At 41.4% G+C, this 26,839-nt stretch overlaps 1 protein-coding gene across 2 annotated transcripts in view; it reads right to left on the reverse strand.

Moving 5' to 3' along the window:
* The window catches only part of eepd1 (endonuclease/exonuclease/phosphatase family domain containing 1), a 137,875-nt gene that overhangs the window by 21,767 nt on the left and 89,269 nt on the right, over positions 1-26,839 (reverse strand). For both annotated transcript variants that reach the window (XM_059945427.1, XM_059945428.1), the window contains exon 4: positions 24,030-24,081. In XM_059945427.1, coding sequence (XP_059801410.1) covers positions 24,030-24,081 — 52 coding nt within the window. The remainder of the gene's footprint in view (positions 1-24,029; positions 24,082-26,839) is intronic.

The following is a 26,839-nucleotide window of genomic DNA, read 5'->3' on the forward strand; positions in this document are numbered from 1 at the left end:
GAAACCTGTTCTAGTAACTGACAAATCCTAAAACAAAAGACCACAGCTGCGACATATCCTCCGGCCTTGGAGAATCCACCACTGCTTGAATTTTCTCAGCACACTTGTGTAACCCTTGTGCGTAAATGGTGTGACCACAGTAAGCGAAGCTTGGTTTAAAGAATTCACACTTGCTGTATTGTGCTCTGAGCCCATAATCTTCTAATCTTTTTAACACTGTCATGAGATTTTAAAGATGTTCCGCGTCATCCTCACTGGGAACAATGATGTCAATGACTTGTAGCCTTGCAACACCTGGTCCATAGCCTTCTGCCCGAGCGCAGGTGCAGATGTTACTCCAAGAATAAGCCTATTATAGCAAGAAAGACCCTTGTGAATATTTATGGTGATAAACAGTATGGACTCTTCACCACAGATTCTGACAGATGCATTCTCCTTGGCTACTGGAACCACTGGTGTTGTCCATGGGCTCCACTCAACCTAGGAAAAAATTTCCTCAGACTCCATGTGATCTACTTTATCATGGAACTGGATGAAGTTTGCAAAATTTGGGTATGGCATTTTTAATTAACATTATTTTACCCTTGATATGTTTGAGTTTTTCAATGCTATCCATGAATATTACTCTGGCATCATCCAGTACCTTTCTTAATTGGCTTTCATTTGCCTCTCTTGCAAGGGATGTGGCATGCAACTGGTGGATGGATCTCCAATCAGCTGTAGTTATCTCAGCTAATTATGTCCCCACAATGTTAGCCCTCCTGTTTTTACCACATACGAGCACAATGTGGCTTGTTGGTTGTTGTATTTCACTGTTACAGATCTCATTCCCACAGGAGTCTTTTTTTCTTCCATATACGTTCTTAGCTAGGTACCTGCAAGCTTCAGTTTAGTACCTTTGAAATGCTGTTCAAATTCATTTTGTAAAATGTCTGAAGCAGCCAAACCAGTGTCTGATTCCTTTCAAATTAATTTGCCGTTCACTTCTGATGCAAGCCATATTGCTTGTCTATTGTTAGATTTCACACTGAAGACCTCAAGGCTACCCAGCCCTGTCACTCTCATCATTATTGGATTTTTTTAAACCTAACACATTCTGCAATCTACAATGGATTTGTTTCTAAATGTTCCCGCATTACTTTCACGATATCAGCATAGATCGTTTTGGCTTGTTTGGTGGAGCAGTTAAATTTCTAAGCAAACTGTATGCTCTTTCACCCAATGCAATCAGCAAAACTGGTACTTGTTTCTCATTGGCTTTAAAATACTGCTAAACACACTCCATATACAGCAGCCAGTTATCTCTTGTGCAATCAATTGCATCAATCTTTCTGCTATAGTCAGCCATTTCTGTTCTTTTTTAAAAAAAATTATGATTTGTATCATCTGGTATTCACTGCTGGTTGCTGCACTTTTTAAAAAAAACCTGAAAGTCTCACTGCACTTCAAAGGGTAGGTAGTTGCCTCAGGTTAATTTTAAAAATAGTTTTATAGATCAGGATAATTGATTTTAGCAGCACTGTGTAATTAGATTATAGGTGACACAATGAAATATTAACTCTGTTCATACATCTGCAAACCACACAGCTCGGATCCGGAGCGTCCACACAAACTGGAGCATGGCACAAGCACATTTCCAAGTGTAAGGAAAGCAAAATAGTGAGGAGGACCTGACCCCTACTTGTGTCAACGAATCCTAATTGAACTGTTGGGAGTATTGCTTTAATGCAACATGCATTTCCTGCACAACTCTCAGATGTTTTTGCACAAACCGTGAGCTGCAGCTTCCTATCTAATCTGCAGCAATTTCCAAACAGTATTGCAGAGTCAAATAAGATTTAGGAAGTTAATTTGCCGAACCATATCCTAGGTAAAATGACACACATTATGGAAGGTATCCACACTCTCACGCTGGTGATGACCAGGCTAATGAAGCACTGAATGTTTCCTTCACAATGATTTTTTGGATCAGGATCTGCTATAAGTAGTTGCTGGATTTTTACCAGACTATACAAGTTGGTAGGCAGTGTCGCTGGGAGCAGTGAATAATAAATACCTAATTTAATTTCAACGCAGAATGAACTTCCTTCAAATGTGATTAACGTCGCTGAATAATTCATTTCTTGAGCTAACAATTCTTTTGTGAATTAAGCTATGCAAATGACACGGCAGGGCAGGATCTGCAAAAACAAATGGAATTGCATAATGAAAATGTTCAAATTGAAATCAATTAATTCAAATTACACAGCTTTTATCAGAAGCAGTAAGGGCTAAATGATTGGAAAAGTAAGGCAATTTAAAGATGTCAGAAGTTCCCCAAATGCCCTGTTCTTTAACAATATATCATACTGTCCACCAGCTGCCAACTCTGATCTCAGGCAAATGGCCAATGTCCCTCCCGTTCCTTTATGGAAATCAATTGGAATAGCTGGGCTTTTGGCATGGTTCAGTGGTCTGTCCAATGAACACTATATATCTGAATTTCTTCAATGAGAAACAGACCCTTTCTAATTGGGGCCAGTTACTTAGCATAAAATTCGGGGACCATATGACATCAATCAAGACCAGAATGTTGCCTGAGACCATGGGTGGCAAACCACTAACATGCCCACCCCAGGAGGCACACATTCAAAAATTATGTTAGCACACAACACGCAGTGCTGCCCCTCAATTCTTTAAACCCCACCCATCTTAAATTACATAATGATCATCCTTGCTGCTAAATGAAGGAGATGATGTTTTATAATCAGAGAGCAGTGAGAGGTTTTCACAGGAAATGTCTCATGATGGCTTGGCGCCAACTACAGTTATGAAACATGTGACGTTGGATGATGCTCTAAAATCCTTGCAGACCTGATGTACATAGCAGTATTTGGATTATAAATGGTTACATAACAATGCTATTTAGAAATTATATTATTTTTAATATAATTAAAATAATTATATTATTTTGCTGGTGTTTTTTAAAAGATTAATAACAATTTTTGAGCGTGTTTTCTAAAATACTTCATTTATTTCAGTCTGTCCCTCTTACACCTTTATTAATAGGAATAGATGCCAATAAACAACAGGACTCATTCTTTTTCTTCAAAAAAACCAAAAGTATTGTTACTAATTCATTAATCAGTGATAATCTCTGCTCAAAATTACCATGACGGAAAGGGATTTTTTTTTTAAAAAGATTATTGCTATTTGGGCACAGACTTTGCAAGAGGTTTGTGAGGCCAGTCCTAGATTAACTTTGACCAGTAAAGGGTGAAGAAGGGTTAACTATTCATAGTTGGTATGAGACTTCTGTAACTGTATGCAAAAATCTGGCGACTCATATTAGCTTGATTTTAGATCTCAGTTTTTCCCCCATAAAAATCCAAACTGTAGTTGGATGGATCGAGTCAGAAATCCATAGACCAATTTGCAACACCTTAAAGGGGACAGTTGGTGACTGAACGTGGATGATGGATAACATGAGAGCTGTGTGTCATCTCCTTTAAAAGCTCTTTGAAAGAGTTCTGGCAGTCACAACTTTGAATTGTCATTCTCACCTTGGACTCTCACACGGATTTTATCTATGACATCTACAAGAACCTAAGAGGTGCACAGAAAAAGCAGGTACTGCAAGGTATAGTGGTTATCAGGGGTGGATAGGAGAAAAGTGCCCAGCTTCCGGTCTTCTTAAAAGAAAGTATGAAGTGCTCGCTTTAATAAAGTACATCCCCCCCCCCCCCCATCTGGCCTGCAGTAACCTTTACACTATGAAAATACATCCTCCCCACTCTCACCTATTTAGTATAATTAACGCAGAGTGCCAGGAGACACCCTGCTTTGGCTCAGCATGGATTGCTCCCTTTCCTTCTATGGTATCTACATAACTTGTGACCCATCCAACAGCAAAGCCCAAATGGAACTGAACACTGCATTCACCCACAAATTTGTCCAGGCTGCATGTTATGATGAACAGAACATTGTTAAGAAACCAGCTGAAGATTCCCGGCCCTAATCTTTATTTTTGACAATGTTTAGGAACTCTTTGACCAGGAATTTAGAACTCTTCATTCCTTTATGAACAGCTGCAGATCCAAGAACCAAGATACATCTCCCAGCACGAGTGTTGTGGGCCGGTGAAGAACTCCCCTTCACGTATGATTTTAGCTGGTTTTTCACCTTAACATCGTACACTAAATCAAAATGCATTCAAGTACTTCTCAGGCAATGAAGCGGTTTTCTGTTACAGGCACCACGGCAACCACTTTGCACATATCCATCAACAGCAACGATTAAGCAGCCAGATAATGCACTGTTGGAGTAAGTGGCAGTGTGAACACAGACAGCTCCACTGCTCTTCTTTGAATAGCACCATTCATTTGCCGACATTCACTAGGTTTATCATTCCTTTCATGCATGCAGCCTTCAGGAATGCATTGAAATTTCAATCTATGTCCCTTCAATCCACAACTCCAGACACGGGAGAACCAATAACCCAAGACCAAAATGACCTGGATCTCAGGAGTAAGTACTGGAGCTGTTCTTTCCCTTTAGCGGTCAGAGAAGAGCGAAGGAAATACACTTCCCTTAAAAGTCGACTTGGAAGAGTTACATTTTTATCTTTCCCTACCAGCACATACACACGATCATAGGGAATGTGTGCCAACATTTTTACTTTGGAGGTTAAAAAAGTTCAGCTCGTCACTGAATGCACTGGAATGCAAGAAGCAGACTCTGCCCAGTACTTCACTGGCATTTCTCTCTTTCCAACATCTGTAGAGAGCACTCCCTCAAGAAGGTCCCCACCATCCTGACCATGCCATCTTTTCACAGCTACCATCAGGAAGGAGGTACAGAAACCACCAGGTTCAAGAACTACTTCCCTTCAACCACTTTGTTCTTGAACCAGCTGGCAAAACCATGATCACCGTAATAGTCTATGGCACTTTGTACTAAAATGGACTTTTTAAAAAAAAAGTTATTGCTGTGTTTTCTTCTTGCAAAATTTGTGTATAATTTATGTTTTTTTCCTAAATGCTTCTCATATGATGCTATGTGCCTGTGATATTGCTGCAAGAAGCTTTTTCTACTTGCAACTATGCAGAAAGTTGACTCAACTTGATAAAAGCTCCACACTGGCATGAATGTCAGTGACGAAGAAGCTGTATTTCAGTAGTCACTTTGCATTGAGAATGCCGCAAGTGGATTTCAAACGTTAATGCAGTTAGCTGCCAGTTGGGGATATTTGTGGAATTCACCGCTGTTGATTGACAGACAAGAGAGTATTCTGATAAATTTGACCGAGACTCACGTTTATTGGCAATTATTACTGCCAATTTTCATTTAGCCATGCTGTATAGAAGGAGTAAACTTCAATATTTGAAAAGACAATATTTTGCAGTGCAATTTTAAAAAGTGAAACTCCAAACAGCACTGGAAGTAGATGAAGAAAACCCCCACCCCCACCCACAGCAATTGGCCCTCCAACCCCTTTGAGGCCAAAACTGAAGCACACCAGCTCTAGAATTCAGCATCCACTGCCAATATCAGCCAGCTGCAAGGTCAATAACCTTCATTACTGTGCTTCAGAGCCAACCGCAGAACATTCCCCCACCAAATCAACTGTGAATACTTCTCCTCCTCATCACAAGTGAACTGACAAATTATGCAACATGTTCAGCCTTACGGTTTTTTTTCCATTCAAAAGGAAGGTTTACATACAACATAGAGTTTTGATTTAATGTCTCAATCTCACAGCTGTACAGTCCGGTCACCATACAGGCAAACGCAAAGATGTTGCAATCTCCATTTTGAAAACATGCAAATAAAAATATATCAAAGCCAAAGTACCTAAATTCATGAATATGAGGTTTGCTTTCCTGACTTCTCTGAACATTTAACTAGGCCAGGTGATGTGTTACTTGCACTCTGAAGGACTGATGAGCAACAGAAGTTTCTGCATTTCCCAACTCCAGTGCAGAACAGATCTATGTAAATTATAATGTCTATTATTCTTTTCCTCTACAAAATATTCATTAAAAAGTTCCCTATTTTCTTTAAAAAAAAACCTAACCCAACCTCATGACATAGGAGTGCTTTGCCATATATTGGCTATTGGCAGACAGTGTAAAGTGAGAAATCTATTCCAAAACTGGAGAGCTTGCAGGGCATTTTACAGATTCCCAAGTGCAGACTCGAGGGGCCGAATGGTCTACTTCTGCACCTATTGTCTATTGTCTACTGCAAGTAGTGTTACTTGGCCTGGACTACAATAAAGTCTAACTAGGCAACACCGAAAATCATAATGTGAACATGTTTTTGCTGAAGTTCCTTTTATGAGCTTCTCAATTAGTCAGGATCCTGCACAGTTTTGACAGAGTTTAACAATTTCTACTTGTTTGGCATGGATCCAATTTGCAGCTGCTTCTCCAAACTGTCAGGCAATGTATTTCATTTGACGAAAGCTTTTCCCAGACCGCACCTCCCCCCCACCCCCGGCAATTTTCACAAACCTACTTTACTTGCTTCAAATGCAAATGTTATAGAGCAAAAGTCATACAAATCACAAAAATTCATACAATTCCAGATTTTCTTTGCTACTTTCTACCAAGCAGTTTGTTATGCCAGAATGCGGCTTGAGGAAGAGTTGTTCATACTCTGAGGGATGTTCAAAAAGGTACAAACGTTTGCATCTCCCAAATCTAATAGATTATTTACAATTAAGTGGAAACTGAACTGCAGCTCAAAAATGCAAAAGCAATTGACTTGCAAATTACATTAAATCTACACCCACTGCTTAACAATCCTCTTTAAAATTCAGCAGTACAAAGCTTAAAAAATGATTCCCACAACTACTAACTCATTCTCTCAAATTTAGCTTATAGAAGTGATTTACATTAAGATCACCTAACATAAAATCAATTAATTTATTTTGATAAACAAGTTCTATAAATAATGAAATTGGTTTTGATGGTGACCAAAAATAATGTCTAGCTTGATAGTACAATTTGTATGTTATCTATAGAAAATGCCCATAGGGAGTTCATGCAAGGTTGCATAAAGCATGGAACTCCAATAATTTCAAGAACAATATGTATTTATTTGGGAGGCTTAGTGTGGTTAATACTTAAGTACACTTCATGGACAATAATAAGCACCACATGTTGTTACATTTACATTTTCCACTCTTCACAGTCGTAACCAAATATTTTAGGATTGAGAAATAACATAAATCCAAACTCTACACGCTGGGCTTTTGCCTCATGTGGTTCTGCTTTGCATGAAAGTTTGAGGGAATAAAATTAACCACATCGTCTTTCAGAGTGAAAGGTTACAGTTTGCACTGAAGAATTGCTGGCTGAAATATAAAAATTGCAGAAGTGCCACTGAATGGCACTGTGGTGTCACTGCCATTTCTGAAACGAACCTCGTTGATTTGTGATACGCAATGACTTACTTTAAAGCTGCGGCACCTTTCTAAGGCCCGAAGTATATAGCAAGTATGATTAAAGAAGTAAAAAGAGATGCTGGTGTCACAGGGTAACAGGAGGAGTGATTACTACCTTCTTTAACTCTAGAATTGTGCTCACTCTAGGACTTGCTAAAAGGCTTAAGATCTGGGAATTCCCCTGCTGCCCACCCGTCAAAATATCCAGATGTTTAGCTTTATATAAAATTATAGTTCGTGACAGGGACCTGGAAAACCCTGACTCTCAGAAGTTTTTCAACACCATGCAAACCACTGTATCCATTGCTGGTCCCTTGGGCTAGGGGAAACCATTTTTAAAAAAGTTAAACAGTGCCAGCGATCAGGATCACATTTATTTGACTAATATTGTTTTACTTTTCATAAGACCATAAGATATAGGAGCAGAATTAGGCCATTTGGCCCCTTGACTCTGCTGCATCATCTCATCATGGCTGATCCAAATTTTCCTCTCAGCCCCAATCTCCTGCCTTTTCCCCGTATCTTTTCATGCCCTGACCGATCAAAAATCTGTCAACCTGCCTTCAATATACAAAGTACATAGAGACTTGGCCTCCACAGCTGTCTGTGTCAAAGAATTCCACAGATTCACCACACTCTCTGGTTAAAGAAATTCATCTCCATTCTAAAAGGACACACCTCTATTCTGAGGCTGTGTCCTCTGGTCTTAGACACTTCCACCATAGGAAGCATCCTTTCCACATCCACTCTATCAAGGCCTTTCACCATTCGATAGGTTTCAATAAGGTTACCCGTCATTCCTCTGAATTCTAGTGAATACAGGCAAAGAGCCATCAAATGCTTTTCATATGACAAGCCATTTTATCCTGAAATAATTTTCTTGAATCTCCTTTGAATCCTCTCCAGTTTCAGCACATCCTTTCTAAGATAAGGGACCCAAAACTGCTCTTAATACTCCAAGTGAGGCCTTACCAGGGCTTTATAAAGTTTCAACATCATATCCTTGCCTTCATAATGTAGTCTTCTTGAAATGAAAGCTAACATTATATATGCCTTACTCACCACAGACTCACCTTGCAAATTAACTTTTAGGGAATCCTGCACAAGGACTCCCAAGTCCCTTTGCACCTCAGTTTTTTGTACCTTCTCTCCATTTAGAAAATAGTCAACCTTTTCACTTCTTCTACCAAAGTGCATGACCGTACACTTACCGACACTGCATTCTATCCGCCATTTCTTTGCCCATTCTCCTAATCTAAGTCCTTCTGTAGCCTCTCATCTTTCTCAAAACTACCTGGCCTCAACCTATCTTCATATCATCTGCAAACTTTACAACTAAGCCATCAATTCCATCATCCAAATCATTGATATACATTGTAACGTGAAAGTAATCAGTCCCAATAGAGAGCCCTGTGGAACACCACTGGTCATCAGCACCCAGTCAGAAAAGGCTCCCTTTATTCCCGCTCTGTTTCCTGCCAGTCAGCCACTGCTTTATCCATGCCGGAATCTTTCCTGTAATGCCATGGTCCCATAGCTGTCACTGCTATACGCAAGTTTGAAATAATGAGATGAAATGAGAACAATGGGACAAGGGGTCGGTTGGTCCTCAGGAATAATGTGTTATTTACTGGGTTCCCCATTACAACTCCATCCATGAACACTTTAATCACCACCTGTTGAAAATAATCAGATGTGCAGATTTGAAGACAAGTGCAAAATGATGCAAAGGATACACAGCAGGTTCTTCACAGAACATTTTACAGCTATTCCAATAATTAAATGTGGTAACTCACTGCAGTTTTAATATTAATATTTCTGAATTTTACATTTAGAATAGGAAGTTTAAACATTCAAGACGCTTAAATGCCACAGGTTCAGCTGTCAGGAGGCTAGGCTTGTGAATTCTCTCTCCAAACATTTCTATCTCCCTTTCTCCTTCAGAAGGTACACTAAACTTGACTCTTTGACCAAGCTTTTTGTCATTTGCACTAGTGTTGTTTTAGGTGCATCTGCAGCAATTTTGTGTTTGGTGTTACTCTTGTGAGTTACATTGGAATTTTTGTGCTACATTAAAAGATGCTATACAAGTTGTTGCTGTTCCTTTAGAAGCTATAAATTGTACTGACAAAACTAACACAGCAAGATAGAAGGCCATTCAGTTTACCATGCCTACACACCAGCCCTTGAACTTCACATTATTATTAGGTACAGGGAGTACTGAAAAGTGGCCACTGAGTGTACGCTCGTAGTCTTCTACTGTTGTGGCCTATCCACTTCAAGGTTCAATGTGTTGTGCGCTCAGAGATGCTTTTCTACACACTGTTTTCATCCTGGTGGCTCGAATCACTGTCACCTTCCTACAAGCTTGAATCAGTCTGGCCATTTTTCTCTGACCTCTCTCATTAAGAAGGCATTTTCACCCACAGAACTGCTCGCTCAATGGATTTTTTCTTCTTTTTCATACCCTTCTCTGAAAACTCTAGATTAGGGGGTTCTTAACCCCAGAAAAATGAAGGTAAAGAGTAAAAGAGATGTGACAGTGGATAGCAGACCACAGGAAAATTACGCTGGAGAGGTAGTAATAGGTGACAAGGAAATGGCAGATGAACTACATAATTATTTTGCATCAGTGTTCACTGTGGAAGACACTAGAAGTATACCAGAAGTTCGAGAACATCAGGAGGCAGAAATGAGTGCAGCTGCTGTTAATAGCGAGATGGTGCTTGGGAAATGGAAAGGTCTGATGGGAGATACCCCACCTGGACCTAATGGACAACACCTCATGGTTCTGAAAGAGGCAGCTGAAAAGAATGTGGAGGCATTAGTAACGATCTTTCAAGAATCAAAAGATTCTGGCATGGTTCCAGCAAAGTGGAAAACTGCAATTGTCGCTTCAAGAAGGGAGGGAGGTAGAAGAAAGGAAATTTCAGGCCAGTTAGCCTGCCCTCAGTGGTTGGGAGGATGTTGGAGTCAATTGTTAAGGACGTGGTTTCAGACTCTTTTGAGGCACATGACAAAATAGACCATAGTATAGTTTCGGCAAGTAAAAATCTTGCCTGACTTGTCTGCTGGAATTCTTTGAAGAAATAACAAGCAGGATAGACAAAGGGATTTGTGTACTTGGATTTTCAGAAGCCCTTTGCCAAGGTGCCACACATAAGGCTGCTAAACAAGATGAGAGCCAGGGTATTACAGGAAAGAAACTAGCATGGATAGAACATTGGCTGATTGGCAGGAGGCTAAGAGTGGGAATGAGAGGGTCCTTTTCCGATTGGCTGCCAATGACTAGTGATGTTTCACAGTGTTGGGACCAGTTCTTTTTACGTTGTATGTCAATGATTTGGAATGTGAACTTGTTGGCTTTGTGGCCAAGTTTGCAGACAATAGATGGAGGGGTAAGTAGTCTTGAGGAAGCAGAGAGGCTGCAGGACCTAGACAGATTAGGAGAATGGTTAAAGAAGTGGCAGATGGAATATACAGTGTCAGGAAGTGTATGGTCATGAACTTTTGTAGAAGGTATAAAAGCATAGATTATTTTTTTAAAATCAGGGAGAAAATTCAAAACTCAGAGGTGCAAAGGGATTTGGGAGTCCTAATTAGAATTCCTCAAAGGTTAATTTGCAGGTTGAATTTCAAGAGGACTAGAATATAAAAGCAAGGATGTAATACTGAGGCTCTGTAAGGCCCTAGCGAGGCTTCACGGAATCATTTGAGCCGTTTTGGGCCCCTTACATAAGGAAGGATGTGCTGAGAGGATTCAAGGACGTTCGTGAGAATTATTCCAGGAATGAAAGGGCTATCACATGAGCAGCAATTGAAGGCTGTGGGCCTGTACTTGTTGGAATTTAAATATTGAGGGGGGGGGGAATCTCACTGAAACCCATCGAATGTTGAAAGACCTAGATAGAGTGGATGTAAAGAGGGTGTTTGCTTTGGTGGGGGAGTCTGGGACCATTGGATGTAGCCTCAAAACAGAGGGACGTCGATTTAGAATAAAGATGAGGAGGAACCTCTTTAGCCAGAGGGTGGTGAACTTGTGGAATTTGTTGCCACAGGGAGCTGTGGAAGCTAGATGATTGGGTGTACTTAAGGTGGAGGTTGATAGGTTCTTGATTCGTTAGGATGTGAAAGATTATGGGGAGAAGGCAGGAGAATGGGATTGAGGGGGAAATGAACCAGCCATGATGAAATGGCAGAGCAGACTCTATGGGTGAATTGCCCAACTTCGCTCATATAGCTTATGGTCTTGAACTGGGGTCTGGGGGTCCGTGGATAGATTCCAGAAGGTCCATGAATTTGGATGGGAAAAAAACTCCATCTTTATTTTCACAAACCTCTAACTGAAATTTAACTTTTCCTTCAATGATTAACATAGGCAACAAACCACAGCAGTATTAGCAGTACTTGTGACTTTGTCACCAGCAGAAATCACAGATATTTTCACATCACATAACAGTTGTTACAAATATTGTTTACGGCATGCTTATCACTACCTCAAACGTGATCGCATTCTTCCTCTCACGCGACGTAGCTGGCCAACTTGCAGCAGCCCTGTGCCTAGTAGTTGTTCAGCCATCAAACATTGAAGTCGCATGTTTTTATGCACTGATTTGCTGCTGCATGAGTGACAGATATTTGCATAAATGAGCAGAAGCACGAGTGTACCTAATAAAGTGTACCAACTGCCAAAGAAAGTCAATGTCCTACGATCCCTGTCAAATGACTCCCTTACTGATCAAATCCCAACATTTCTCCATACCTCCAGGTCCTCTTTCCGGCCCCACTTCTAGCCTTTCCCAATGTGTTGTGAGTTGAAGCAAGATGGAATAGCCTTCACTGCCATGGTCTTCTCCACAGCCCCTTGCATTACTAAGTTTACGAACTGCAAATCAATGGGCATTCTGCATAATGGAGCTTTAGAGGTATTTATACACTTTGTGGCCACATCAGCAACATGCACACAGCAATAAAATATCAACCAAATAACCTGTTGGTGGCTCTAGGGGAACATGCTTCAAAATAGTCCGAATGGAATCTTACACATTCATCCAAGAAAGCTGAAGATCATTGTCCCATCCTAAAGCCAGCAACTTCCAAACTTGCAGCATGCCTTCAGAACTACAGAACTTGCCTGGGTTACTCAATAATCCCTGGAGTACAGCTTGAACTCTCGACCTTCTCACCAAAAGGTATGAAGCTGAGTCTCTGAGCTGTATCTGATGCATGTAACCTACGTTAAGTCCAAATTTAGATAAACAAGATGCCGGAGGAACGCAGTGGGTCAGGTTGCATCTGAGGAAATTGGACAGTCCATGTTTGAGGTCAAGACTGCCCAGATAAAGAGTCTCAACCCGAAACACTGACTGTCAATTTCCCTCCTCGGATGCTGCTCGACTCAGAGTTCTTCGTGTACCAGAGTCCAGTAACTACAGTTTCTGTCCAAATTTTCTTTGCCAACTATTTGTACATTCAATTAGATGGATCTTTCAATCCGGTTGCATTCTGCTGTCCAAAGAAAACCTTGGATGTTGTCCACAAGGGGTGTTAATGAGCTTGGAGGAAATTGGATTGATAATAGCAACTGAGCTAGCAACTTGGCCTCATAAAAAAACAGACCAAAATGCTGAAGTAACTGCAAGGTTGCCGCCCAATGCACCATAAGGCGTGGAGAGGAACAACATACTCCAGGTTAGTAGCTGCGACATCCTTCTCTGACATGTGAATTAGTACTCATAACACAGTTACATGGTTTTGTAACAACATACTCATCTTGTTATTTACAGATTTTGATGATATAAAGTCATTTTTAATGAAAGAACGTGCAAGCATGCAGTAAATTTCTTGATCACAGGACATCTCAAACCACCAATTGATCAGTAAGTGAAGGGTATTGCCACGTAGAATGCAGAGCAGTCATCGCTCACTCTGCAACCTCCCACATGGGAATAAGGCAAGCAACCAACTCAATTCTACTCAGTCCGCTAACCCAACGGCAAAGTGCCGTGACGCCATTCATTTTGGCAGAAACAACACAGAATGGCAAAATAAATTAACAGAATATCAATTTAAAAAGGGTTGTAGGAAGAGGCATCTGGATATACAGATGGCCCCCGTTTTTTGAACGTTCGCTTTACGACAGCTCGCTGTTATGAAAGACCTACATTAGTACCTGTTTTCGCTAACCAAAGAGGATTTTCACTTTTACGAAAAAAAGACGCCCGCTTTATATGCGTGTTTACCCCAAAAAGACTACCATGACCGTGAAGCCTTGTGCGGGCAGTTGTGTGCGTGTGTACGTGCTGATTTTTTTTCTCCAAATCGATTTTGGCCCGATTTTGCTAAGTGAAACTACACCATACATACAATATTTCTACTTTATATAGGCTGTATAATTATCATATCATTCCTGCTTTCACTATATGTTTGTGTTATTTTAGGTTTTATGTGTTATTTGGTATGATTTGGTAGATTATTTTTTTGGGTCTGGGAAAGCTCAAAAATTTTTCCTATATAAATTATTGGTAATTGCTTCTTCGCTTTAAGACATTTCGGCTTACAAATGGTTTCATAGGAACGCTCTACCTTCGCATAGCGGGGGAAACCTGTATACGCATTCAAGTCTTTGAATAGATAACCATATGTGATCCTCGCCTTTATAAAGTAAAAATCCAACTATTTAAGCCTCAGTAAAACCATGCAACAACCTGATAGTCATTAAAAAATACTCAACTGGTTCACTAACTTCCTTTGGGGGATTGATTTGGTTATCTTTGCCCAGTTGGGTCTAAATCTTGCTTCTTGATTCGCAGTAACATGAATGGCTTTTATGTGTTCTTTGAAGTGCCTTGTGAGGTATCCTGCTGAGTGGCCATCACAAATGGGCATTCAGTTCTGATTTTGCCAGCAAATTCCAAATTCTGGGAATGAATATATTTTTCTTTTGTCAGATTCTTTCTTCTCCAGCCCTGAACCTTTCCTTCCCACTTGGCTTCACTTATCACCTTCCAGCAAGCCGCCTCCTCCTCCCCCCCCCCATCCTTTCATTCTTGCTTCTTTCTCCTTCCATTTCAGTCCTGTAGAAGGGTCTCAGCCGAAACGTCAACTGTTTATTCATTTCCACAGATGCTGCCTGACTTGCTGAATTTCTCCAGCATTTTGTGTCTGTTCCTTTGGAATTCCTGCATTTACAGACTTTCTCCTGTATTTATTTTTTTTTAAGCACAAGAAAGGAATCATATTCAGAAACAATGGTTATGTCCCAGCTGCATTATTGGATCAGGTCATGTCCAATCTGCTCTGCAGCCTGTACTCAGTGCTGATTCTTTACATTTGCCCTTTCAATAAAGCTCCACATGCCTGTTCCTATGAAAGCATCTGTACCACTTGTGTAAAGTGGGGGGGGGGGGGGGGGCTTCACAATGCTCAGTGAAGATATTATTACACTGCCCCTGAGCTCAGGGAGGAGTCCAGCTATAGGGCGATACAGCACCTTGCCTCTAACTGCTCCCTTAATTCAGCTTTAGAAGGTGTCAGAAATGAGTAGGCGCATAGAGTTGTCAGCTTTCCTCTATAACAGGATAGGCAAGCAGCAAGGACATTGACAGATGCTGACAACAAGTCTAGGAGTCATGTAGAGTTGTGGAATTTTGAAAAGACAGAAGGTGGCCACCGAGTATATTCCAACCTAATCCTGTTCCCTGTAGCCCTGCAAATGATTTTCCTTCAAATGACTAACCAATTCCCTTTTGGAATCCTTGACTGTCTTTGCTTCCATTATTCTTCCAGACAGAGTGTTCCTAATTTTAGCCACTCTCTCCAAAACAAACATTTATTCCTCACATCTGCCCATCACTGTCCTGTCCAGTCCAGTCCTTGAGCTACTGAACCTACAAACAGCTTCTTTGTATCTATTTTGCCACAACAATAATCTCTCACGCAATGTCAACGAGACCAAGGAGCTGATGATTGACTTGAGGAGGAGGAAACTGGAGATCCTGGAGCCAGTTCTCATCAGGGGATCAGAAGTGGAGAGGTTTAGCAACTTTAAGTTCTTCAGTGTATTAATTTCAGAGGAACTGTCTTAGGCCCAGCACGTAGGCGCAAATTACGAAGTGGGCGCTGCAGCACCTTTACTTCCTTAAGGCTTGCGAAGATTCAGTATGACATCTAAAATTTAGACAAATCTCTCTAGACGTGTGGTGGAGCATATACTGACTGTTTGCATCATGGCCTGGTATAGAAACACCAATTCTCTTGAGCATAAAATCCCACAAGTAAAATCATGGGTAAAGCTCTCCCCACCATTCAGCACATCTATATAGAGTGCGTCATCATCAATGACCCCCACCACAATGGCCATGTGTTTTTTTAAATCTCTTCTGCTATCAAGAAGGAGGTACAGGACCTCAGGGACCATACCTGTTCAGGAACAGTTATTATCCCTCAACCAACAGACTCTTGAATCAGTGGGGATAACATCACTTGTCCCATTACTGAACTGTTCCCATAACATATGGACTCACTTTCAATGACTCTTCACCTCATGCTCTTGATATTTATTGCTAATTTATTATCACTTCTTTTTTAAATTTTGTGTTTGCAGTTTTTTGGCTTTTGCACACTGGTTGGTTGTCTGCCCGGCTGGCACAGTCTTTCATTGATTCTATTATGTTTCTTGGACTTTCTGAGTATGCCTGCAAGAAACTGAATCTCATGGTTGTGTACTATGAGATACATGTACTTTGATAATAAATATACTTCAAACTCTTTCGAAAACAGTCAAGATCTTGCATATCTCTATCAGACTTTTCCTCAGCCTTCTTTGCTCAAAAGAGAAGAAATGCTCTCCAATCTAACGTTGTCCAGTCTACTAAATCTTTCAGTGCTGCGACTTTCATATCCTTCTTCAGGTTGGATGACTAGAATTACAGCACGTGAATTTCTCGAGCTGTAGCCTAACTGGTGTTCTATAAAGATTTATTGTAACTTCCCTGGTTTTTTGTACTTCCCCTTAATTACGAACATTCAGATGATTTGATAATTCCTTTTAAAGCTACTCTCTCAACATGTCCTACTATTTTAAAGATTTATGCCCTAGCACAGGTCCCTCTTTTTCTGCACATCTTTCAGAACTGTCATTTAACCTGAATCCTCACTCCTCATTCCTTCTGCTGCTCATTTCACAGATTTAGGCTTCTCCTGTTCTTCTCTTCAGTGATTGTATTTTCAAAGTTTTGTACCATTAGTAAGTATGGAATCACATTCATATCCAAGTCACAACCTGCACGCATAGAGGATACTGTTGGGAGAGTGGGTGGGGAAGTGGGGTAGGGAGGGGGGTGGTTGTGGGTGAATAAGCAAAAATAAAATTAGCTTGTTCGCACTGAAGCTGAAAAAGCTTTGACAGAGGGTTCAAAATCTTGGAAGGTTTTGACAAAAAAAAGGAGAAAATATCATGAATGTCAAAATGGTCAGTATCCAAATGTGACAGATAAATGACCGCATTAAAAAAATCTCCAGTGGCTATAATAATCCGAATGTAGTGCTTGAAGGGTGGAAACAGATTAAAAAATAAACTTTTAAACTGGATAAATACTAAAAAGAAAACAAAAATAACATTAGAACTGTGAGTTGTGGGCACAGGTCAGTACATCACAGAAACTTGCCTTCCCTCAGTCTATAATTCTCACTGCTCACCCTGGACGTTCTTTCATCTCTGCTCTCCCATTGGGCAAAAGATACAAAAGCCTAAAGCAAGTGCCACCAGGTTCAAGGACAGCTTCTACCACTGTTATAAGACTATCTAATGGTCTCTAGTATGGTGAGGAGGACTCCTGACTTCAGTCTAACCCATTATGGTCTTACGAAGTTTATTTATTATCAAAGTGTAGCGGTGTGCTACACGCAGCGCTGAAATTACGACACGGAGTCGGTAACTGCAGTCGAAGGAAAAACTTTATTCGAAATCCTCAGCCTCACTTTTAAGCCTCCCTCAACCTGCCCCCCGTGGCGCAGAGGCTCCAAAGCTCTGTGCTCGCAAACCCCCGTAGGCTATCTAATTGTGAGCCGGTTCGGATGTGCCAGGAAATGGGTCGCCACAAAAGTATGTATAGTTTATGCAACCTGGAGATCTAATTCCTTACAGACAGCCATGAAACAAAGAACCCCGATAGAACCCATTAAAAACAAAAGAAGACCAAACATCCAATGTGCAGAGAGAGAAAATAAAACAAATCCTGCAAACAACAAAGCAAGCAAACAGCGTTTTGAGCTGGTTTACAGTGCCAGGCCTCACTGCAGCTGGCTCAGAAGTCCACAGAAGCCAATTCAGAAGGCCTGTCCAGCACAGAGTCGTGCAATCCCAACAGAGCAGTGAGCCGAACTGGCCCATCCCCTGCCTCCGGCCCCGACGCCCCAACTATTTCAATCTGACCCGGCCCTTAAACTGTTCAAACCTCAGGTCATTCCTCACCCAAAGGCTTGGGCACCTCAATAAGGCCAGTATCCGGTCTTTCCAATTCGGCTTGACTCTTAAATCGATCAAACCTCAGATCTTTCTAGTCTCCGCTTACTGCGTCTCAGACACCTTATTGTCTACCTGCACTGCATTTTCTCACTAACTGTTACACTTCATTTTGTATTCTGCTACTGTTCTACCTCGTACTATCTCAATGCACTGTGTAAAGAATCACTGTGCATGAACAGTACACAAGACAAGATTTCCATTTTAGCTTGGCATGTGAAAATAAATCAATTTCCATTGCAGGTAACAATCCCATAAAGATTCTCTCATTTGTCAGCCAGTGGAACATCAACTAGGCTACTACTAGAAACTAGCATTGTCTCATCATGCAAATGACGAGAAGTGGATACAGATGGCTAAGATAAAGCATTTCACATAAGTTCCCTTTTTGTGTGATTCAGATGGTCTTCCTGGCTATCCCAGAGAAAAGGCTGTGTATCATTGACCTATGACAAATTTACAGCTAGCGTTGGAGTCCCTCCTTCCCTCCCCCCTCCCTTTCTGTAGAGGATTCCTTTAGTTCAGAATCTCCAGGACAAAGAGTAAGAGCCACAGAGAAGGGCAAGAGCAGCAGGCAGCAGAAGGTTAATGTCAGTAATCTTTACAGAAGCAAGCATTGCAGGGCAGGGGTCATTATGAAAGTGACAGCATACATCACACTGTACATAGATCATGATTTATGGAGCAACTTACGCCACAGACTTAATCTGTGTTAAAGTTCAAGGACAGTTATTCAGGGGAATTTGAAAGTAATTTCCTCTACTGATACTTAGTGGCCGTAATCTCAAAATAGAATCCTCTAAATCTCATTTTATCCCTCACTAGGCTCCTGGAATCGCTGCAACTGATTTACTTATTTTTAGCCAATGGCTGCTCCCACCCACCTCCCATTCATATTTTCCCATCCTTCCTCCCCCCCCCCCAACCTAGAGACCAACTTTTCATTCCTCCGTCTGATTAACGCATGCTGCAATCTCAGATAAATAATCCTGAAGTTTTCTCATTCGCATCAAATCCACACTGGCATAGTGCTTAGTCCATTTAACAGAGCATATTCTAGGTTTAGTTACAGACATCTATGATCTATCCGTGTCAGATTTATCTCCACTCATTATGGTCATTGACATAGCAGATCAAATAATTCCATCCCTTGCTGATGTTGGTGCCCCTTACAGAAACCAAAAGCTCTATCCACCTTCAGCCACCAGGTACAACACAGAATCTGCAAGGATAGGCATCATTTTGTCACCTTGAATTGAATTTCTTCCTTATCATTCAAAGACCATTATTTATCAAAGCAAATTTCTTTATATGCAAGATGTTAACAGAAGAGCAAGTTCAACATGGAATTGGTAAATGAAAAGTTTAAAGAAAAAGACATTCTTATTGGAATAGTTATTATGTCCTATTAGTGAGATTCTCCACTTCCTATAAACATATGGTTGGTTCCCTTACTTTTATCTGGCAGTCTACCACAAACTCCAAAAAACACACAAGATGTTTAGCACAGGAACGGGCTATGCCAGTCAAATCTAATCTCATCTGCTTGCAAATTGTTTCTATCCCTCCACCCTGCCTACTCACATGCTTGTTTAAGTGTTGTTATTGTGTCTGCCTCCACCATTCCCATGGCAGTGCGCTACAGGCACTTGTCACTCTGTAAAACAAAAATCCCCTCACATTTTCCTTTAATTTCCCCCTGGCACACCTCAAATATATGCTCTCTAGGATTTGATGTTTTCATCCTGGGAAAAACATTCTGACCATGTACCCTATCTACACTGCTGATCATTTTACATGCCTCCATCAGTTTGCCTTTCAACCTTCAAAACTTCAGGAAAACCATCCAGGTTTGTCCAACTTTTTTTTTAAGCCAACACTCTGTAATCTCTTCCGAATCTCTTAAGCACCGTCTCCAAAGCTTCCACATGTTTCATGGTATGCAGTGGCTGAAATTGCACACAATATTCCAAATGTGACCCAACCAAAGTTTTATACATCGTAACAAAATCTCTCAATGTTTATATTCAATGCCCTAACCAAAAAAAAAAGCAACTATACCATACATCTGCATTGCTACCTATCCACTGATGTTGTCACTTTCAGGGAGTGATGGGCTTGTATTCCAAGACCCTCTGAACATCACAGTTCCTGAGGTTTCTGCCATTTACTCTATACTTATCATGCACATTATGCCTCCAAAAAATTTGCTATTAATCTGAATCAAACAAACATTCCTGTTGCAATAATCAGCTGCTTGACTGGCTGTTCCCAAAGTGGAAAAACGGGTTGACGGGAGGACAAGCAGTTCCACACTACAGAGATTACTAGCCTACTGACGCACGTTGTGAAAATAGTCCATTAGTTTTTGAAAATGTAAAGGGTAACAGAAATAAAATATCTTAATTACATCTGAACTCCTAGCCAACATTTCAGATTTAAAAATTTTCATCCTCCTGTTTAAATTACTCCGTGGCCTTGTGCCTCCTCTGTAAGCCCAATTGTTCTGGGTTCTCTCAGTCTGGCCTGTGTAATCCCCACCATTTTGTCTCAATGTCAATGTAATGCCTTCAGTCATCTATCCTCAAATTCCTGGAATTTCTTCCATCAAAGCTCTGGAGTTTCAGATTTATACAACACAAACAGGCAAAAACTGCCCACCACAAACCACGGTTTTCCTTCCTCAAAGCTCTTTGCCATTCTTGTCTTCTTTATTACCAGCTAGAAGACAAACTGCTGACGGCCTAAGCTCTTGCCTTTATGTCCTTTGATGCAGCTACAAGCGAATTCTTGGGCAGGAAATACAAAAACAAATGTCATTGTCGCTGCTGCTATAATATCAAATAACACCGTTTCAGTTGGCGCTACCAAAAGCGTATGACAGCTTACTGGTAGTTTGAAAGCAAAGAAATTCAATTAACAACATTACTAATAACACCACTTGGAATACTGTGCTCAGTTCTGGTCACCTCACTACAGGAAGGATGTGAATACTATAGAGAGAGTGCAGAGGAGATTTATAAGGATGTTGCCTGGATTGGGGGGGGGGGCATGTCTTATGAGAAAAGGTTGAGTGAACTTGGCCTTTTCTCCTTGGAGTGATGGAGGATGAGCAGTGACCTGATAGAGGTGTACAAGATGATGAGAGGTATTGATTGTGTGGATCGTCAGAGGTTTTTTCCCCAGAGCTGAAATGGCTAACATGAGAGGGCACAGTTTTAAGGTACAGAGGAGATGTCAGGGGTAATTTTTTTTTGGTGCAGAGAGTGGTGAGTGCGTGGAATGGGCTGCCAGCGACGGTGGTGGAGGCTGATACGATAGGGTCTTTTAAGAGACTCCTGGATAGGTACATGGAGCTTAGAAAAATAGAGGGCTATGGGAAACCCGAGGTAATTTCTAAAGTAAGTACATGTTCGGCACAGCATTGTGGGCCAAAGGGCCTGTATTGTGCTGTAGGTAACACTTTTTTAGAAGTAAATTGTGGTAAACTATCTCCGCAAACAACGAAGAGGAGAGTGTGTTCAAGATGTGCCATGCTAGTACGCTGCAAAATTGACACAGTAGGAGTTAAAGCTGTACTGGTTGGAGTGAACAATTTGGAAAGGAGAAGCCAAGGCAGAGCAGAGCAATTCCAATGCCTATCCAACTGACTCAGCTGCAAGTCTGTATTGCTCTATATGCCAAGCCAATTTAAAGAGTTCGAGATCTGCTTCTTTGGCAGCGAAATCTAGGCCTGAAGCGAATCGATTGGTGACGTGTTCTAGGCCACTGGACCAATTCGCCACAGTGGAGCCTGTCCTAATCTGAGATACCATCCACTGATCGGACAATTTAAACGCTGGCCCAGTGAGTCTGGGGCTTCTCTCTCCGTGACACTGAGGCTGTGAGACTGCCCCCGCTGCTGTGCTTCACTTCTGTGAATTTCGTCGCGATATGATGAACTGAGACCGAGGCTCTGGGCCTACTCCGGGGATTTGAATCTAAGGACTCAATTTGGTTTGCAATGCTACAGCTGTTGTTTCTCGCTTCTAATGCTTATATGATTCGTGCTTCCCCCCCACACTTTCTCTGCATATTGGGGGTCCGTCTTTTTAAAACTGGGTTCTTTCAGGTTTCTTGCTTTGCAGCAGCCTGTAGGTAGACAAATCTCAAGGTTGGATAACATATACATTCTTTGATAATAAATGTACTTTGAATCTTAACACCAATAGAAGTTGAATATATTTACAACTCCACTTGTGTATGCTTTCTTTCAGAATGTAGATCAGGTTATGATTCACTTTGGCAGTAACCTTTCTGAACCTTAGCTAAGCAGTTTTCAATTTACTTGTTCATAACAGGAAGTATCCTACTGACACAGATTGTGGATAAAGGCTATTAGTGTCTAGAAATGTAAAAGGCAATATATAAATATAATCAACCAAGCATTTTGTTGCAAACAGTCCAGTGCCTCATATGCTCTCCCCTGGGAATACGAACAATAAGTTTTAGCAGAGATACTGTAATTTACTAAAGCTCAATTCCAGGCCACGAGAGAATTTGAGCAAGGAGGTTAATGAATGAAATGCTGAAATGCATACGCATGGAAGACAGTTTCTTTAGTTAGAAAACCAATAATCCAAAAGCACTACAACAGGATCTCCAGTCATGATGACTTTTTTTGTACCTTTGTAACAGGATTTTTGAGACTGAGAGAGTGAAATTGCCCCAGTGCAACGGCTTTTCCACTATAAAACTCCTCCCGCACAAGTTACGCCATCATCAGAAATGAGGGACAACCTACACTACGATGCAGCACCAGTCTTTGAGCGCCGCAATCTTTTATCTGCAATTACATGTCAAACCAAAACTACATTTAACTTGAGGCACTTGGAATTAATAAGCATGGAGAAAAAATACATTTAAATGCCGGCCCAGATTCTGATGATATATATAACTGATTTACTTCAAACATCAACATTTCCATCGAATGTACAGTGATGTTTTCAGCCTTGTTTCAGAGCAAAGTAAATCCATATAAATATGGACAAAAGACAACATCAATAAATCTATCAATAGCCCGCACCTAATGGCAGAGCCTGGGGCTCACCATGGCCCCAGGCCAGCACTACAGTCATGTCTCTCTTTTTCAAGCAGGTTGGTGTCTTCTGAAGCTGTGAAAGGTCTTTTCAAAGAGGACATTTTTCTCAAATTTGTGCTCAATGCCACCAGGAAAGAGGGTATGTTAACATAAGAAATGCCACCACCTCATCTCCAAGGTCCCAGATTTGATCAACATGCACGTGTCAACAATCATGAGCCCCGGGGTTCAACATCTGGTTGCACACCCCCTGGTCTCCAGCCCGGTTCAGCCAAAGCTGTTCTATGCAGCTGATAGACCACTACTGAGGCCCTTAAAACACAAGCACTCCCAACTCCACCAGAGCTAGAGATACTCAGCACCAACTGATGCAGCTTCACTCTGATCACAGAACAGTGCAGCACAGAAAGAGGCCATGACATGGCGTCAAACTAATAATTAAACGCCTAACTAAATTAACTCTTCCTGCCTGCACAATGTTCATATTTCTCCATCTCTGCATATTCAAAAGCCTCTCAACCTCCTCTTATCGTTTTTACCTGGCAGTGCATTCTAGGCACCTGTCACTGTGTAAAACAAATTGCCCCCCTCACTTTAAATTCAAGAACTCCAGAATTAGAAATTTCAACCCTGGGGAAAAGAAACCAGGTGTCTATCTTTGCCTCTCATAATCTTAAAAACTTCTATTAGGTTTCGTCTCCACCATTCCGGAGAAAACATCACAAGCTTGCCCAATCTCTCCTTAGAATAGATGCCAAATAGGCAGAATCCTGGTGAATCTCTTTTGCACCCTATCCAAAGCCCCCACGCCAATGGGGTGACCAGAAATGAATGCAGCCGTATTATGTGAGTTTTATTATCTATGACTTTCAATGACTGAGCAAAAGGAACGATGATTGTTCTTGAATGGCCTGTCAACTTCCATTAGTTGAACCATTCTTGCAAGATTTTCACAATCATTTAAAAATAAAAAGATGGTTTTAAAAAAACCTTACCTTTTCCAAGACTTCCTGATCAGTAATTTCTTGCACAGCTAACAACTTGATGCTGGAAAACAAAGCAAATTCTAAGCTTTTGTTCCCCCCTGAAATAGCACAACACTTGTACATCAAGACACTTTGGGGATTTCTACGGTTCATTACATTATTGCATATAAAATCCTTAAAGACAACACCACAAATATTTCCCATGGGAACTCACAGCTACTTGCTGAATTTTTTTTTAAATCGACAAAGTGACAAATGAACACTTTCTTTAGCGAGTTTTCAATTTTTAAAAAAGTACCATTAAACTAGCTTATAGGAACAGGGTATTACTTTAATTCTAATGATACTGTACATGGTAAATTAGGAAGAGAAAGCACGTCTTGTGGGAATCACACTGTGGTAACATTATACATTATTACATCACAGTAAACATCCTTGCCCACATCCAGTTCCTGCGCAATGTCCACACATTTTCCTTCAATGCCAACTCTGCCATTCAATGTCCAACTCTAATCTCATGTCCCCCGGCAAACTAAGGAAGCAGTTCAATGTCGGCACAGTGAAGGGTTTGGAGTCTCTGGGCAGGAAGAGTGGCACAGCTAGTACTGCACAGCTCCAGTGATCCAGGTTCATCACTGAACACTTGGGTTGAGTTTACACGATTTCCCTGGGTTTCCTCCAGGTGCTCTGGGTTGGTAGATTGCTTAGGTGAGTGACAGATTCTGTTGAGGAGTTGCAGCAGCTGCTTTTCTCTGAGCTAGAACAGACTTAATGGGCTGAGACAGCTTCCTTCTAAATTTGTAGAAAAATATGGAAACATGGAGAGGGCAGAAGAGATTCACCAGGATGGAGCCAGGCAACATGGCGCCAGCGAACAACGTGACCAATGACGACAGTTTACAAAACCACTTCTTTCGAATATGACCCTACTGCAACTGGAACCTCAGTCGATGTTGTGTTTTTGGCCTGATTGAGCAACCGGGCACTTTGCTGCAGAGTGCACAGCCTAGAGGCCTGGATTCGGGGGCAACTCCATTGCTTCCCTCCAACTGAGGGCACGACCCCATGATCAACTCCATTGCTTCCCTCCAACTGAGGCATTGAGGGCATGACCCCATGATCAACTCCATTGCTTCCCTCTGTTTGAGGCATTGAGGGCATGACCCCATGATCAGCTCCATTGCTTCCCTCTGTTTGAGGCATTGAGGGCATGACCCCATGATCAACTCCATTGCTTCCCTCTGTTTGAGGCATTGTGGGCATGACCCCATGATCAACTCCATTGCTTCCCTCTGTTTGAGGCATTGAGGGCATGACCCCATGATCAACTCCATTGCTTCCCTTCGAATGAGGCGCCAAGTAAGGTTGAAGTCAACGAGGATAAGAGTGGAGGACAGGCGGGTGTTCGTCACTGCCTGTCTGTGTTTGACTGGTCTTCCTCTCTCTCATGCTAACCTGCTGCCGGAGGAAGGTGCAGGAGACTTTAGTTCCATGCTGCAAGAACTGATTGGCGAGGCTAAGGACTCATTTTGAGGGACCTTGAGGTTCATGGTGCACATCTTTCTGGTCTCTGGTTACTCTTGTTTTGCTGTTTTTGAGTGGTTTGATCAGGGAGATCAACACAGACTGAGGCGCTTCGGCAGTGGGCTAGCGGCACAGCGCTGAACTAAACTGAGTAATACCGGCCTCCCGGTTTGATGTTTGACATTCTATGTGTCGCTTTTTGCCGTTTGCACAGCTTGTTCTTTCACGCATCGGGCGATTGATGTTTCCTTGGCTATCTGGAGAAGACTAATCTCAGAGTTGTATTCTGAATATATATTTTGATAATAAATGTATTTTGAATCTTTGGAATGGATGATTTGAGTCATAAGGAAAGACTGAACAGGCAGCATTTATTCCTGCTGGAATGTAGGAGGCTGAAACTAAATATGCAAGTATATAAAATTATGAATAGGATAGGTAGTCAGTATCCTTTTTCTAGGGCAGTCGGGGTCGAGAACTAAAAGACACAGATTAACGATGAGGGGAAGAAATTCAAAAGAGCTCCAAGGTGCTGGTAGAGGCAGATACGATGACAATGCTTGCAACATTTAAAAAAGGGCTTTCGAATAGGTCCATGGATAGGAAAGGAGCACAGAGAGAGAGCTTAATGGGATTAGTACAGACAAGCATCGAGGTCAACAGGGTCAAGGTGGGACGAAAGGCCTTGTTTGCATGTTATGTATGTAAAGAGAGACGTTTAGGACTAGTAGACTGGGAAGGATTTTGGTGAACCAGATGAGTTTGTTCAACAGTCTGGTTTATTTACTTCAGCTATCACAGTGGAGTGTGGATCAATAGTCCAGGGCTTTGGACACTAGTCCAATGACTTAAATGCGATGCTGCCATAGCGTCGGGCTTATAGATAATGAATCAGAAATGGGAGCTCTGCTGAATGCTTCCCTTCTTCAGCCCAGTCAGAACCAGTACAGGCTGTGAATGAAGCCACAGGCTTTCCTTCATCCTGAAGCACATCCAAATGTTTTTTTTAAAAAAAAGTATTAATGGCACATTGTTCTGACAGCACCTTAAACCCTCTCTAATTGCACTTGAGATAGCAGCAACAGAACTTAAAAACCCAGGATGGAATATATACTTGATCAAGGAATTTGACAAGCCTGGCTTTATCGTTTTGTCACGCCAGTGAAAGTGGGTATCTGTTTCCGAAGCTGTGCCTGCTCTGATCTGATCTGAGGGGTTAACACTGAAGCTTTCCAGTTTTCAACACAAGAACCGAATTTCCCCTTGTCCTGAAATGTCAGTTCACTATTCACTGC

The sequence above is a fragment of the Hypanus sabinus genome, chromosome 20, assembly GCF_030144855.1.
Source record: "Hypanus sabinus isolate sHypSab1 chromosome 20, sHypSab1.hap1, whole genome shotgun sequence".
Lineage (NCBI taxonomy): Eukaryota > Metazoa > Chordata > Chondrichthyes > Myliobatiformes > Dasyatidae > Hypanus > Hypanus sabinus.